The following is a 15,845-nucleotide window of genomic DNA, read 5'->3' on the forward strand; positions in this document are numbered from 1 at the left end:
CGAGAGAGAGCGCGTCTGGGCCGAGAGTGCATGTCTACAGCCAGACACTACTGGAAAAACCGGTAAGATGACTGTAAAAGCAACCAAAAAAACCCCCAAAACGTGAGAAATTTCTTTGTTAAAAATTACGATAACCACTGTATTATCTTAATGTTGTTTCAGTATATAACAATCATTAAAAATAATAATAATAAAAAAATTAATAATTTGCCAAAAGTGTTTGTCTTGGTAGCTAGCTAAATTTCCCGTTCCACCTTAAATGGTGCAGCAGTTCTGACATCTGAAGCACCATTTAAGGTGGAACGGGAAAATATGAACAAGAATCTGGAGAATCTCTGACTTCAGCTTCATATCACTGAAGAATTAGGGGGGGTGATAATAAATAACTGCCCCCCTCTTTGAAGGCGTATGACCCCTAAATGTAACTAAAGCCCAGCAGTGAGGAGCTGAACTTTCCCCTCCTCTGCTGTCCCTGCAGACGGGCAGGGTCGCCTACAGAGCGGCGCTAGTAGCTGTTAATGAAGTGATGCTCTTTTATTAGAGGGTCTCATTTCAGAGGGAAGATCTCAACCACTGCCCTGTAGCTCAGGTCCAAGAGGCAAAGCAAGGTGTAGGGTTAAAACGAAGAAATGGGAATGGGCCTCGGTTCATGCAAGGAACAATGAACCTGTGAAGAGCTTCATGTGTAAAGACGTACATAAGGAGTACGTTGTGTTACTGATATGGAGCAGCAAGTGAGAGTGAGAGCATTCACTGTGCCTGTGCCAAAGTCTTAGCACTGCATGCACTAGACGGCCCGCTGTGTTTCAGTAGCAACTCTATTAGACCAACTGACTTCGCAGGTGGATCATTTGTGCATTACATCTGACATTAAACCAGGGGTCTAGTGCATTTCAGGATATCCAGATTCTAAGACGGACAAGCTTTCCGGAAAGCTGGTAAAACAGATTCTTTACACTACCGATTCAGACCACGTTGGACATTAATGTTGGTGACGCTACACAAAAACTACACCCGATCCGACGGAACAGCGTGGCCTTTCCCACGTTTACAAATGTAGAAGTTAATCAGGAATGTGCTCTAAACTGACAAAACCTGCACTAGAACGTCCGGTTAGGTTGAATGGGATTTTTGTCAGCATTCCACAAAGCTTGTCCAAGCAACAGCAGCTATGAAAGAACACCCCCTGCAGTCTCTCAGAGGGATTAAGCCTAGTACTGGCCCATCATTCCAAACAGAGATTCTCCACTGACGCCGCATTCCAAACAGGGATTCTCCACTGACGCAGCGTTCCAAACGGAGATTGTCCACCGACGCAGCGTTCCAAACGGAGATTATCCACCGACGCAGCATTCCAAACGGAGATTGTCCACTGACGCAGCGTTCCAAACGGAGATTCGCCACCGACGCAGCGTTCCAAACGGAGATTCGCCACCGACGCAGCGTTCCAAACGGAGATTTTTCACCGATGCCGCATTCCAAACAGAGATGCTCCACCGATGCCACATTCCAAACAGGGATTCTGCACTGACGCATCGTTCCAAACAGGGATTCTCCACTGACGCCGCATTCCAAACAGGGATTCTCCACTGACGCAGCGTTCCAAACAGGGATTCTCCACTGACGCAGCGTTCCAAACAGGGATTCTCCACTGACGCAGCATTCCAAACAGGGATTCTCCACTGACGCAGCGTTCCAAACAGGGATTCTCCACTGACGCAGCGTTCCAAACAGGGATTCTCCACTGACGCAGCGTTCCAAACAGGGATTCTCCACTGACGCAGCGTTCCAAACAGGGATTCTCCACTGACGCAGCGATCCGAACAGAGATTTTCCACTGACGCAGCGTTCTGAACAGGGATTCTCCATTAACAGAAAAATGTAGTGCAGCACCAGGCTTAACACCCCTGTCCAGGAAACTGACCCTTAATTGCCCGAATAGCAGATTTTCAAAATACCTTTAGTCCAACAGAGTTGCTGACTGAAAGAGACGGCAGAAAACAGTTACACTAGTGATAGTAGATCCAAAACTAGCCAAGTGCTAGAAAACTGATTGTGTTGTAAGAGATAAGTGGTGCGGAGCAGATAACAGAGCATGCCAAGAAGTGCGGCGGCGTGAGGACGGAAGATTCGAATTCAAACCGCTAAGAAAAATAACGCCAACCTCCAGATCCTGGAACGCGGAGTCATCCGCATCGGCGAAGGCAGAGACGAGAACATACAGACACAAACACAGACACAACAACATTAAACAGGTAAACAAAGACAATAAAATAAACAAGCCACCCCCAGAACACGGCACACCGAGACACCAACACATGACCACAAACAAACGCACACGCAGCGCCGGGCGATATCGTCTGTACTGGCTTTAGTCACGCAACAAAACCAATGGTCAGTTTTAGCAGCGCAGATTTATAAACTTACTTTACTGTAATGTCGTTTACTGGGAGCTGTAGGTCACATTAAATGATTAAAAATACAGTTATGAATCTCATGGCGCCGCCTTTAAATCTGTTTCGCTGAGCTCTAAAATACTTATAGAGGACAATATGGTCAAAAATGTAAATAACGCTATAACCAAGCTGTCTGATCATTTAGGAATATATCATGGTACAGTGTATTTATGAATTTAATTTTCAAGTAAAAGTGTTTTGCATGCTTAAGGAAACCTTTCTCTGTAGATTAAATGGTGGTGTATTATTCGGGAATTCTTCAATTTTAATAAGAACCATATTTCCACCATAAGAACCATACATCAACTATTTTTTATATATGCATATAAATACATACTAATATATATATTAATACATTCTAATATATATATATTAATATATAAACACACACACATATATATATAAAAACAAACACAAGCCAAGTATATATATATATATATATACACACACACACACACACAATATAATATATATATATATATATATATATATATATATATATATATATATATACATACATACATACATACATACACACACACACACACACACACACACACACATACATACATATATATATAAAAAAACAAACACAAATACATGTAAGAACACAGTGGCTTCTCCAAGCCAAGCAAAAATGGCACTAAATGCTGTTTTACACCCGAATTTCTTGTATTGGATGTGGATTTTTTACATCTATAAGCATCAGATTTTGGTAGATAGTGTGTTCATGTATGAAAATGAGATTAAATTAACCTCTATTCGCGTCTAAAGCCTCCCTCACAGAAAGCTCATAGGTGAAATGTTTATGGATTCACTGCCTGATGCTGTAAACAGAATCTATTATTGCTTTTGACCCATTTTCCTAACAGCTAGAACATGGTTGAGCAACTCCGACAGCTAACGGGCCAGCAGGCCCCCGGATTAATATAGCAGCATTAAACCCGGCGAGGGAAAGCGGGCGTGTGACGCAGCCGGCTGGATGCCAACGCAGGAAATCACAGAGAGGAGAAGTTAGCATTGCAGCTGAGGCGCTACACTGATTTTACCTCTAAACACACAGTAACTCGCTTCTGTCTGGTTAGCATTTACAGTTCTGTGTAAGGTGCTCCTTGGTCTAATTTCAGTAGAAGCGTGAGTGCTGAGGAAGCACGGGTTCATTATTACCTTACTAACACCAATTCACTGATGGGACCGAGGCAAACTAGGAAAACGTGCAGTTGAACTTCATTAATATCGTCCAGCAGTAGCACAGTAAACGTAACGGGACAGATTTCATGCTGATTGATTGATGCTGTGCAAACAGAGGAAAAAAAAACATTATCCTAGTGTTTTTCAGAAAAAGGGAGGAATAAAAAAAGCTTCAACAGCGAAAACGGAAACTTCTGTTGCTTCCCAACAGAAATCTTAATGACATCAGCAGGAGATTCTGAATACAATCCTGCTCTGAAATTAACTTCAGCAAGGCAGAACCACGAGAGAGAGAGAGAGAGAGAGAGAGAGAGAGAGAGAGAGAGAGAGAGAGAGAGAGAGGATAAAGAGAGAGGTGGGGAGACGAGAAAGAGAAGAGAGCGGAGGAGAGAGAAAGAACGAGGGAGGAGAGGGAGAAAGGGGGAGACGAGAAACAGAAAGGCAGACTGGGTGAGAGAGACTGACAGAGGGAGAGAGCGAGAGCGAGAGTGAAAGAGCGAGAGCGAGAGTGAAAGAGCGAGAGAAAGAGGGAGGGAGGGAGGGAGAGAGCGAGAGAGAGAGCGAGAGAGAAAGAGCGAGAGAGAGAGAGCGAGAAAGAGCGAGAGAGTGAGCCCCTAAAGCGCTGCAGTGATTAAAAGGTGAGAGGACTCTAGAGGCAAGGTCACCTCTCTGGACACGTGAGGGATCATCACAGCAGCCACAGCAGCCAATTCATTCATTAAAGACTTTCTGCTGCACAGCCAAAGCAAAAGTCTGGGCACCCCTGATTCAATATATGCTTTGTTTTGTCGACTGAGAATAAACCAAGCCTCGGGGTCGACGCGCCAAGCCTCGGGGTCGACGCGCCAAGCCTCGGGGTCGACGCGCCAAGCCTCGGGGTCGACGCGCCAAGCCTCGGGGTCGACGCGCCAAGCCTCAGGGGTCGACACGCCAAGCCTCGGGGTCGACGCGCCATTCATTCGGTCTGAAACTCGTTCGGAGGCCAGAAATCTCATCCTGCGCTCCTCAAACACGACTCAATTCTCTCTCCAGCTGCCGACTCCGACTGACCCAAAATCTGCAGACTAGGACCGACCGTCTCGGACTCGGCCAGACTGAAAATTGGGGTTACAATTGGGGTAAAAGCCATGTAGTGCAACCCCGGCTCAACACATCCTCGCCCCCAACCCCCCCACCCCATATTGCATATTGAAGCGTGTTCTCTGTAGATGATGTTCAAACTTATTCTCCCTTTGAAAATCAACAAAAACATGTTATTTAACCAGGGCCTACATTCTGCCTGAGCCTGTGAGAGAGAGTGAGCAAGAGAAACCATTTAACACTGAGAATATTTATAAACTGGTCACTATAGAAACAATGCAGCCTCATTTCTTCTCTTGCTTTGTTCATTATCTCACTCACTCGAATCCTGCCATGCTTCCACTACACTCTCACACACACACACACACACACACACTCCTCCATCACACACTCCTCTCTTCTTCCCACGTGCCAACTTGCCTCATTATTCTAACTCTGCCAAAGAGCCACCAGCACTCAGTCTGACTGGTAGTGACTCACTGATTTGATATAATGGATTAGTATCTGCACTGACACTGACCTTATTAAAAGGACTGCTTAACAGCCAGACCTTCCAAATTCTACACTGGTCAGCTTTGTTAAGTCCACCTCCTTGTTTCTGCACTCGCTGTCCACTTTATCAGCTCCTTTGACCACATAGTTCCACTCTAGTTCTACAGTTACAGACTGTAGTCCATCTGTTTCTCTGATACTCTGTTACCCTGTTCTTCAGTGGTCAGGACCCCCATGGACCCTCACAGAGCAGGGAGTATTTGGGTGGTGGATCATTCTCAGCACTGCAGTGACACTTCAGGAGATTCAGCTTTACATGATATGGGCCCTTTAACTAATCTCCAACCCCCATTAGCACCTAAAATCTTTATTGGCAACAAAACATTGATTTCATTTGGGTCCTGCTGTTATTCTGCCCTTTTCTCCTTCTCCCTGCTCACCGTGGAGTTGGGGTTGCCCGTCTGAATGCGCAGCTCTGCCAGCATCCAGATGCCGTTGGTCAGTTTGACAGACTGGTACAGCATGTCCTGGGTGTCCACTGTGCGCTTGGCGACTGTGAAGATATTACTGCCCTGCAGTTTGTTACTGGCAGCGTCTGTGGAGGAGAGAAAGGCACACATTAACACACACAGTGGGGTTTACTCACCAAACAAAATCCTGGGATACAGAGCACAGCAGAGCGCAGCCCAATACATCTTTGTTTTTGCTAGCAGCAGAACCCGAGAGGGAGAGCGTTATCGTGAGATAACGTCTCGGCTGTGATCTGGTGGCCGTAGATCATCACAGCCGTGATGTTATTGGTGATAACTCCCTCCTCGAGTGCTCTACTGCTTTAATACAGCAGGTAAATAAATACAGTAAGAAATGAATAAACTGGCCGTGAACGCGGCGTTTAATATGTTTTAATGTTCAGTTCCTTCCTCCTAATTAAAGCTCCTTAACGAGCAGCTTGTTGCTACATCAGAGTGACGAGCTCCGCCCACTCGCTGCTCAGCCGGCAGTTCGTTCTCCAGCTCCTTACACTAAATTCCCAAACTGTCGTCACCCCTGAGCAGCTTTTCTGGTTACTATTGGGTCAGTTTTATGGCTCAGTCTGATTTGGTCCGACTCTGAAGATCAGACACGTCTGGCGAATGGTGTTGGGTTCATTTCTGGCTGATTCCAGGTTGTTCAGCTGATCTTCTGTCACAGCTGCCGACTGAAAAGCTGCTCAGTGGTGACGACAGTTTGGGAATTTAGTGTCGTCTCGTCTTCAGAGTCGGACCAAATCGACTGTCGGTCAAACGTGGTCTTAACAGTGTCCGTTTTCTGTTCGGGGCAAAGTAAGAAGTAAAAACGCTCAAACGGCTCAAGCGTCTCCTACAGCTGTCAGAGTCGTTGCTTAGCAACGGTGTGATTCAGCGGAGTGATAGTGTGTGAAAAAAAACATCCCTGCTACAAATGCAGCAGAGCGAGTGCAAATGCTACAATTTTCCCCACTAGGTTGAGGATGGGCTCCCCTTCTGAATCTCTCAAGGTTTCTCTCGTGCTCTTAGGGAGGTTTTTTTGCCACTGTTGCTATTGGTGATGCTCAACTTTGTTGCGTCGCCGACTCTCCACTTCACATCCCCTATGTTTGTGATGCCTCTTGTCGCCAGGATTCAGCGACCGGTGCGAATGCAGGGACAAACACACACATTTAAACAAGGCACACACACACACACACACACACACACACAGAGGTCGAGCCTATAATGAGTCTTCTGTTCACTCGCCCCGAGTCAAAATCATTAAGCCTCATTCTGCGACCACAGCTTAAAGCTCTTTTAATTAGAGCTTCTGTTTTGCGAGCACCAAGTTCTGTGTAATAGCCTTCTTCCTTTAATTACATGACTATGACCTCACAAGAGCACCGTCTTGTCCGTTTTAACTGAGACATCTTTTCGCTTGGTTTTAATTGCTGGTTCTTGTTTTAAGTCTGATCGGAGAGTGAGAGCGAGCGAGACGCGGGGCAGAAAAAGGACAGTGGATTCAATTAGATAGTGCTGTGAGTGTTTTCAGTGTTTATTAGCGGATTCCTGCCGGACCAGGTCAGGATTACTGAATAGTAATACACAGCCACGGAGAACAGCTTCACAGCACTTTAAACTAATTACAAAGACATGCTCACACATCACCTCCGGCATTTAAAAACAGACCCCAACAGAAAGAGAGAGAGAGAGAGAGAGAGAGAGCGCGAGCGAGCTAGAGAGACAGACACTGCAGAAAAAAAACGGGCCAAACCTGGGGCAAAGGTAGCCAGCCTCTCGAGGCCCCCTTGAGCCAATGGTCCCATGAAAATACAAATGAGAGAGAGACAGAGAGAGTGATAGAGAGTGAGAAAGAGAGCGATAGAGAGTGAGAAAGAGAGCTATAGAGAGAGCGATAGAGCGATAGACAGAGAGCGATAGACAGAGAGCGATAGAGTGAAAAAGAGAGCTATAGAGAGAGCGATAGAGCGATAGAGCAATAGAGCGAGAGCGATAGACAGAGAGCGATAGTATATTTCCGACTATACAATCACCCACATGTCCGCCTGGACACTGAAGGACGACCGACTGTCGAGCCCTCCTGCTACCCACTTCAGACCAGCTGCCCATGCCCAGCTACCACCACCTGCCTTGGACGAGCTGCCCACCTTACACTGATGTTCTCATAGACTCCCAGCTTGCCCACCGGGGGGTTTCTGTACATTCTTACAATCCTGTTAAAACTTTGTCTTTTCCGAAATTCTGTAAAGCTGCTTTGTGACAACATCCGTTGTAAAAAGCGCTACAAATAAATTTGTCAAACAATCCTTTCCAGCCCGTGAAAATATAAAGATTTTCTATTAATATTAGCCAGTTTCACAATGTTCTGCACCTCAATCACAATGTTCTGCACCGTAATGCTGCTCTGACTCTCCTACCCAAACAACTCCCTCAGTTCTACACAATTCTAGACAAGCAGACAGGTGGGCTGAAAAGACCGAGCTCCTGGGGACGTATTCATGTAATATTTCAAGGTCTACTGCAAGGGTCTCAACTTCACTGCTGAGGTTTTTGCATTTTTGAATAAAACAGTGGCCAGTTGGAGTTACAGCACATCATTAATTAAGAAGGAAATAAAAACCTTTTTTTCCCCTTTGGCCCACAGATTTGTTCAGATGTTTTTAATATGGTCCCTTTATTGGTGAGTTTGACACCCCTGTCTTAGAAGGAACTGTACCAGGTTGCACATGTTCATACGTGCTCCTCAGCATCAGCCTGAGTTTCCCAATCAACACATCCAGACATTCAGTCTAACGAGAGAGTTCAGGTAATCTGAGGTCACCCATTGCTTTCCAGCGCACAAGGACAGCTTCTATAAATCTCCATAGAAAAGCACTGACTGACAGAACGGGTGCAGCTGTACATGAGCCTGAGCCCACCATGCCTACTACCAAGCGTGGGCTAGAGGGGTATAAACCGCCCCAGCTCTGGACTGTGGAGCAGTGGAACTGCGTTCTCTGGAGTGATGGAGCTCCACTGAGGATGAGTTAGTGATTCAGAACTGACCCTGACTTCACTGATGCTCAATCAAATCCTCACAGCAAGGTTCAACATGTAGTGTAAAGCCTTCCCAGAAGAGTAGACGCTGTTACTGCAGCAGAGAGGGACAAACTCTCTATTAATACCCTTCAATTCAGAAGAAACGCTGGAATCTGCAAACGTCTGGACACGTACTGCCAGATTCCCAGGCATGGATTAAACCAACCGGACGAAATTTCAGCGTAAATGAAGCAGTATTGCTCCTTTCAGTCTGAGCTTCGGCTTAATCCGGGTCCGGGAAACTGTAACGTAGTGTCTCTGCGGACAGCACAGCTCCCTTTTCACCCTCTCACTTTCTTTATTAACCGCTCCGCCCCTCCGTCCACCCTCCTGTCTTCTCACCTGAGTTGAGGTGACAGTCTTTGATCTGAAACTGAGCCTCGTTCTCGCTGGGAATGTCCTTCCAGGTGGCCAGGAACACCTGTCTGTCTGCTCACAGAGAGAAACAGAGAGAAAACAGAGTGTAGGTGTGAAAATTGTTTAATTTTTATTTATTTTACTGATTTAATGGTTCACTGGTGTTATTTACCAGTCTGGCTGATACTGATGAGGCAAGGTTTTATCATTATCTGAGGAAATGTCACTAATAACTCGTGATAATTGGCGCACTCGTTTTAGTTTCGCCAACGCTGTGACTCAAACTTGCAGTCTCAATTTTAGACCGATCACTTATTTTCGAGTTTAACTGTATCATAGAAATACATGAAAAAAAATACCATCATGGTTAAAATAACAAAAACGCTATTGTATATTATGTATCCATCTATAATAATACTACTACTAATAATAATAATAATAATAACAACTGATTAGGCAATTGTGCTGATGATTGAGTAATTACATACGTGCACTTTTGGAACAGCAAATGTTTAATTTGACTTGATATTATATTTGTAAACAGAACCAAAAGTGCATTTGTGAGATCCTGCTGGTGTGGGTTTCCTCTCTTTCACTTTTTCAAATGTCCAAAATCATTACAACTCGATTCGTTGGCTGTGTTCACACGCAAAGATTTCTGCCAATAAGACTGAATACATTCCGATTACAGATTAAGACCGAGGTGTTTATAATAATAATAATAATAATAATAATAATCTATTCCGACTGAGCCATTAGTCGGATTATTAACATTATTAATTATTATTATTATGCTGCATGTAAACGCGGCTACTGAGAGTGATTCTTTTTTAATGAAGACAAGTAATGATCAATAATAGGCAATTAAACGAAACTAAAACTGCAATGAATGTTGTCATCATCCCTTATCTGCACTGTTAGGCCTTTAAAGGCAGCCATAGTCAGCTAGAGTTCTACTACAGCACTGCAGAGACTCCTGCTCTGAAAGTGTGGACTTCGTTAGTGAAGAGTGCTCGTGAAACTAAGCATTGAAAAACCCTAACGACCAACCCGACCAATCCGCGGAGAAGAACGTCCAAATACAAATACTAGCAGGACACGTCGGACAGCGTCAGTGCAGGAGTAACATACCGACAAACAGCCGCTCCATAAAAATAAACAGCACCTCAGGTCTATGTATCGCATCAGGCAGCTGAACTCCTGAACTCCTGCTGACGTGGGTTTGGTTTGAAGCGTCAGAGAGGAACTGATTAAACCCCCTCACTCACCCATCTTCCCGTCCTCCACAAAGAGCAGGCTAATGGGGTACTGACAGCTGAAGTAGAACACATCAATGTTGTTCTTCACGGCCACCTGAGAGAGAGAGAGAGAGAGAGAGAGAGAGAGAGAGAGAGAGAGAGAGAGAGAGAGAGAGCGAGAGCGAGCGAGAGAGAGAGAAAGCGAGAGAGAGAGAGAGAAAGCGAGAGAGAGCGAGAGAAAGCGAGAGAGAGCGAGAGAAAGCGAGAGAGCGAGAGAAAGCGAGAGAGCGAGAGAAAGCGAGAGCGAGAGAAAGCGAGAGAGAGCGAGAGAAAGCGAGAGAGCGAGAGAAAGCGAGAGAGAGCGAGAGAAAGCGAGAGAGAGCGAGAGAAAGCGAGAGAGCGAGAGAAAGCGAGAGAGAGAGAAAGCGAGAGAGAGAGAAAGCGAGAGAGAGCGAGAGCGCGAGAGAGAGCGAGAGCGCGAGAGAGAGCGAGAGAGATCGAGAGAAAGCGAGAGAGAGAGAGAGAGAGAAAGCGAGAGAGAGAGAGAAAGCGAGAGAGAGAGAAAGCGAGAGCGAGAAAGCGAGAGAGAGCGAGAAAGCGAGAGAGAGCGAGAAAGCGAGAGAGAGCGAGAAAGCGAGAGCGAGAGAAAGCGAGAGAGAGAGAGAGAGCGCGCGAGAGAGAGAGAGCGAGAGAAAGCGAGAGAGAGAGAGAGAGAGCGCGAGAGAGAGAGAGAAAGCGAGAGAGAGAGAGAAAGCAAGCGAGAGAGAGAGAGAGCGAGAGAGAGAGAGCGAAAGCGAGCGCGAGAGAGAGAGCGAGAGAGAGAGACAGAGAGCGCGAGAGCGAGAGATGGGGGGGTGAAGGGAAAGAACAGGAGGAAAGGAAGTGAAAAAGTAGAGAAAGAAAGAGGGAAAGAGAGGGCAGGAGAGAGAGAGAGAGAGAGAGAGAGAGAGAGAGAGAGAGAGGAGGAATGAAGGGAAAGGGAGAATGAAGGGAAAGAGAACAAGAGTAAAGGGAGAGAAAAAGAAGAGAAAGAAAGAGAGAAAGGGGAATGAAGGGAAAGACAACAGGAGTAAAGGGGGGGTAAAGGAAAAGAGAACAGGAGGAAAGGGAGAGAGAAAAAAGAGGGAGAGGGGTGAAGGGAAAGAGAACAGGAGGAGAGAATATAGAGAGAACAAACAGGCAGGAGAGAGACAGAGAGAGGGGGAGGGGATAGAACAGGAGGAAAAGAAGAGAGAAACAGCAGAGAAAAAGAGGGAGGGAGAAAGAAGAGGGAGAAAAAGAGAAGAGCAGAGAGAAGAAACAGGAGGGAGAGGGAGAAAAGGGGAGGAAGGGGGTGAGAGTGTTTAAAGAGTGGGAATGACTGAAGCCCGTTTGGACTGGAATATCGGCGTATTTGCACATCGCCACAGTCGGAATAAAAACCTCATATCTTCATTTTTTCCGTTTTTCAGTTATTGATGTAATTTGAAAATAACCCAGTGTGTAAATTTCAGGATGAACGGACCAACAGAAATGCCCCAGAATTACATGGAAAGACGTCTGGTTCCATTGACTTACATTAAAAGTAGTTTTCCTTCTCCTGTAAAGTTCCCGTTTTGGAGATGCATTTTGGATGTTGTTTTGTTCGAACAGCAGCGACACGGAAACATTAAGGATTTTTCTCTCCCTCTCTTACATCTTGGTCCCTTTTCACCCACTTTCCTGCTCCTTCTTCTTCTCCCCCCCCCCCTTTCTTCTCACTTGTTTTCTGCCTTCGTTCCTCACCTTCTCTCTTCACATCTTTTTTCCGTCCCTCTAACTCTCCTCTCCTACTTTTCCCTTCTCTCCCGTCTTTCTCTTCGCTTTTTTGGTCTGCTTTCTTCTTCACAGAGGTGTGGACTCGAGTCGTTTGACTTGGACTCGAGTCACGAACTTGATGACTTGAGACTCGACTCGAGAAAATCGAGAAAGAACTTCAGCTTGATCTCAACCTTAAGACTCGGAAAGACTCGGGACGCCAAGTGGAAAAGACGTGGAAAGGCATATGAATGCAAACGGGACTCTACAAAGTCGGTTACTTTTCATGTGAAGGGATTCGCATCCTGACGTACAGCAACATCGTCAGATGTCTGTCGCTGTGTTTCGCTCGAATTCACCACCACAAGTGGAAACATGAGAAGCGTCAACAGCATCAATGCCCCTCGCTCAGCGCTTAAACTCCTACTGGAGAAAGTCAGCAGGTGAACCGACTCATGACAGCAAAACAAAAGAAACACAGCGTCCCCGTTCCAGCGGTTTTAACAGCTGCGGCGGGTGAAACAAGCGCAACATTCAAGTTGACTTCTTATTCCACAGCTTCTCGCTGGAATTCCCTGTTCCACCTTAAACGGTGCAGCAGTGAGGAGCTGGAACGTTACTGCTTCTGCATTTAACGAGGAACAGAAAATTCAAATCCGAAGCTGCTGGCGAAAAATGTCGACTTCAGCTTCACACGTTCCCAGTTCTACAGTACTGCTACTCTTATTCAGCGCTGTGGCCTTAAAGAATGCAGACTGACTTGTTCAGGACTCGAAGATTAAGACTATTGAGCTGGATCTCGACTCGAGACTCGCCTGTACTGAGTCAGGACTCGGGACGAGTGTGAAGACTTGAGACTTGTTCCCCCCTCTGATTGTGCCGTACTGTATCAGCAGCGTGATCACATTCCCCTACCGCCGCCTTCACTTGCGGCTGATTTACTGACTGAACCTCTGACCTCCCTCTCTTCCCCAGAGGCTGCGCTCTTATTCCTGAGTATTCGGAGTCTGCGCTGGGATCAGGCTGAGCTCTGCAGTTCCGGCGGTAGTGTTCGCATCGAGCGTCGGAGTTATGAAGCGCTGGTAAAGGTCGAGAGTGGCGCGCAGCATCGACTGGAGCGCGTGGCGCAGAGCAAGGACAGCAACTCGAGGTAAGAGTCTGAATAATTCATACAGACAGCCAGGCAGAACCGCACACAGCACCGGACGCACACACTCACACACACACCACTACACAAGCGCGCACACACACACACACACACACACACACACACACACACACAGCACCGGACGCACACACTCACACCACTACACAACCGCGTGCGCGTACACACACACACACACACACACACACACACACACACACACACACACACACACACACAGCACCGGACGCACACACTCACACACACACCACTACACAAGCGCGCACACACACACACACACACACACACACACACACAGCACCGGACGCACACACTCACACAGCATTACACAAGCACGTACACACACACACACACACACACACACACACACACACACACACAGCACTACACAAGTGCGTACACACACACACACACACACACACACACACACAGCACTACACAAGTGCGTACACACACACACACACACACACAGCACCAGACGCACACACTCATACACCACTACACAAGCGCGTACACACACACACACACACTCACACAGCACTACACAAGCGCACACACACATAGCACTACACAAGCATACACACACACACACACACACAGCACCAGACGCACACACTCACACAGCACTACACAAGCGCGTACACACACACACACACTCACACAGCACTACACAAGCGCACACACACACAGCACTACACAAGCATACACACACACACACACACACACACACACACAGCATTCCTCCATTTGTTGCTGCTCACTCTGCTTATGTCTCCATCTGCTTCTTGCACTGTTTCTGCACATATATATATATATACACACACACACACACACACACACACCTCTCTCTATCTCTCTATCTGCACATGTCTTTCTGTCTATATGTCTCGCTTTCTGTATCTGTAATTCTCTCCCTCTCTCTGTCCCCTCTGTATTTTTGTCTCTCTCTCTCTCTCTCATCTTGCAGTCAATCCCTCACCTTAATGTTCCAGTAAATGCTGTTACTGCAGGAAAGGGAGACAAACTCCTAATTAATTCCCTTCATTCACAAGCAGACGTCCACAAACCTCTGGACATACAGTGCAGTGCGACAGCTGATGAGAACCTCTCACTCTGAGCGAGAGACAGACCGTAAGGCTGTATTGGTGATCCTAAGGTTACCAGTGTTGTTCTAAGAGATTATCTTACTCCAGCAGCTGTGTAATCTGGCACTTCACGCACCTCCTGCCTGTGGGGGCGCCTTATTTTTAGAGCAGGAGGGGGAAAAAAAGCCACAGGCTTGAATAAATAACACCGCAGAGAAAACGCCCACGAGTACGTTATGTACATCCCACACAGAGACGATGTCACCAGGTTAGATATTAAAGAGCAGTTTAATATTAAAACACGGTCACCTGCAGGTTATTGAGAGGCTCCATCTTCATCACCGGGCCGGTGGTGCTGAGCGGCAGACTGACATCCACCGTCTGATTAGGACTGAGTGGAGTCAGAACCTGCAGAGGACCAGCAGGAGCCAGACCGAAACTACAGAGAGACAGACAGACAGGACAATTGATGAAAGAGGGAGAGGGAGAGGGAAAAAAGTAAGAACGAGACAGAGAGAGAAAAAAATGGAAGAAAGAAGGAGAGAGAGAGAGAGAGAGAGAGAGAGAGAGAGAGAGAGAGAGAGAGAGAGAGAGAGAGAGAGAGAGAGAGAGAATGGAAGAAAGGGAGGGAGAGAGAGAAAGATACAGAGAAGAAAGTGGGAAAGAGGGAGTAGAAAGGGAGAGAGAAAAAAGGATATAATTAAAAATATGGAAGGAAAAACAAAGATTAAAGATTTAAGATTAAAACAAAGTGAAAAAGGAGGAAGCAAAAATGAGCTGATCTGCGCAGCGGATTACAGCGAGTCGATGCTGACTCGAGTCAGTAGATGAGAATTTATTATATTTCATTTTGATTTCTGCCACTTTTTGACAGTGAAATAAACGGAACGAAAATCAAAAGCACGTAATTAGCGGCGCGACTCTCGACACAGTTAAACAGATCCCTCTGAATTCTACAGCAAACCGAAGGTAAAACCCCAACTGAGAGTTCAGAGTTAATGCTCACCTGTTCTTGTTGAACTGGATGGCGAAGTCGGTCATGACGCTCATGGCCTTGTTGGTGAAGGACAGGTCCATGTGGATGACGCCGCTGCGCCTGGCAAACGTCCCGGAGATCTCCAAGCCTTTAGCTTTCATCGCCGGCAGCCATACCTGCACAGGAGTGGAAAAGCAGAACATTCAGTCCTGGAGAAAAGCCCACCGGCCACAATACCTGCAGCGCTACTGCTGTGAGCGCAGGTAAGGCAGACACCTGTCGCCAAATCATGGCTAAAGGAACCGGTGGTGAAACGCAAGCCCACAGCTATTTTATGTTTAGAGAGAGCAGAAAAAGGAGCGTTTCAGTCGTATTAGAGCACCTGAAATAACACGGGGAGGACAGACAGTCAGACAGACAGTCAGACAGACAAATATATAAA

The 15,845-nt window shown here is 46.4% G+C and overlaps 1 protein-coding gene across 6 annotated transcripts in view; it reads right to left on the reverse strand.

Annotated features, from left to right (window-relative positions):
* ap1b1 (adaptor related protein complex 1 subunit beta 1) overlaps positions 1–15,845 on the reverse strand; it is a 72,022-nt gene that overhangs the window by 8,731 nt on the left and 47,446 nt on the right. For 4 of the 6 annotated variants that reach the window (XM_037531702.1, XM_037531699.1, XM_037531704.1 and 1 more), the window contains 6 exons: positions 15,434–15,579; positions 14,737–14,866; positions 10,432–10,516; positions 9,149–9,235; positions 5,660–5,814; positions 2,165–2,173 (listed from right to left, as the gene is read on the reverse strand). In XM_037531702.1, coding sequence (XP_037387599.1) covers positions 2,165–2,173; positions 5,660–5,814; positions 9,149–9,235; positions 10,432–10,516; positions 14,737–14,866; positions 15,434–15,579 — 612 coding nt within the window. The remainder of the gene's footprint in view (positions 1–2,164; positions 2,174–5,659; positions 5,815–9,148; positions 9,236–10,431; positions 10,517–14,736; positions 14,867–15,433; positions 15,580–15,845) is intronic. The other 2 variants (XM_037531701.1, XM_037531705.1) reach the window with 1 other exon arrangement.

The sequence above is a fragment of the Pygocentrus nattereri genome, chromosome 20 (genome assembly GCF_015220715.1).
Source record: "Pygocentrus nattereri isolate fPygNat1 chromosome 20, fPygNat1.pri, whole genome shotgun sequence".
NCBI lineage: Eukaryota > Metazoa > Chordata > Actinopteri > Characiformes > Serrasalmidae > Pygocentrus > Pygocentrus nattereri.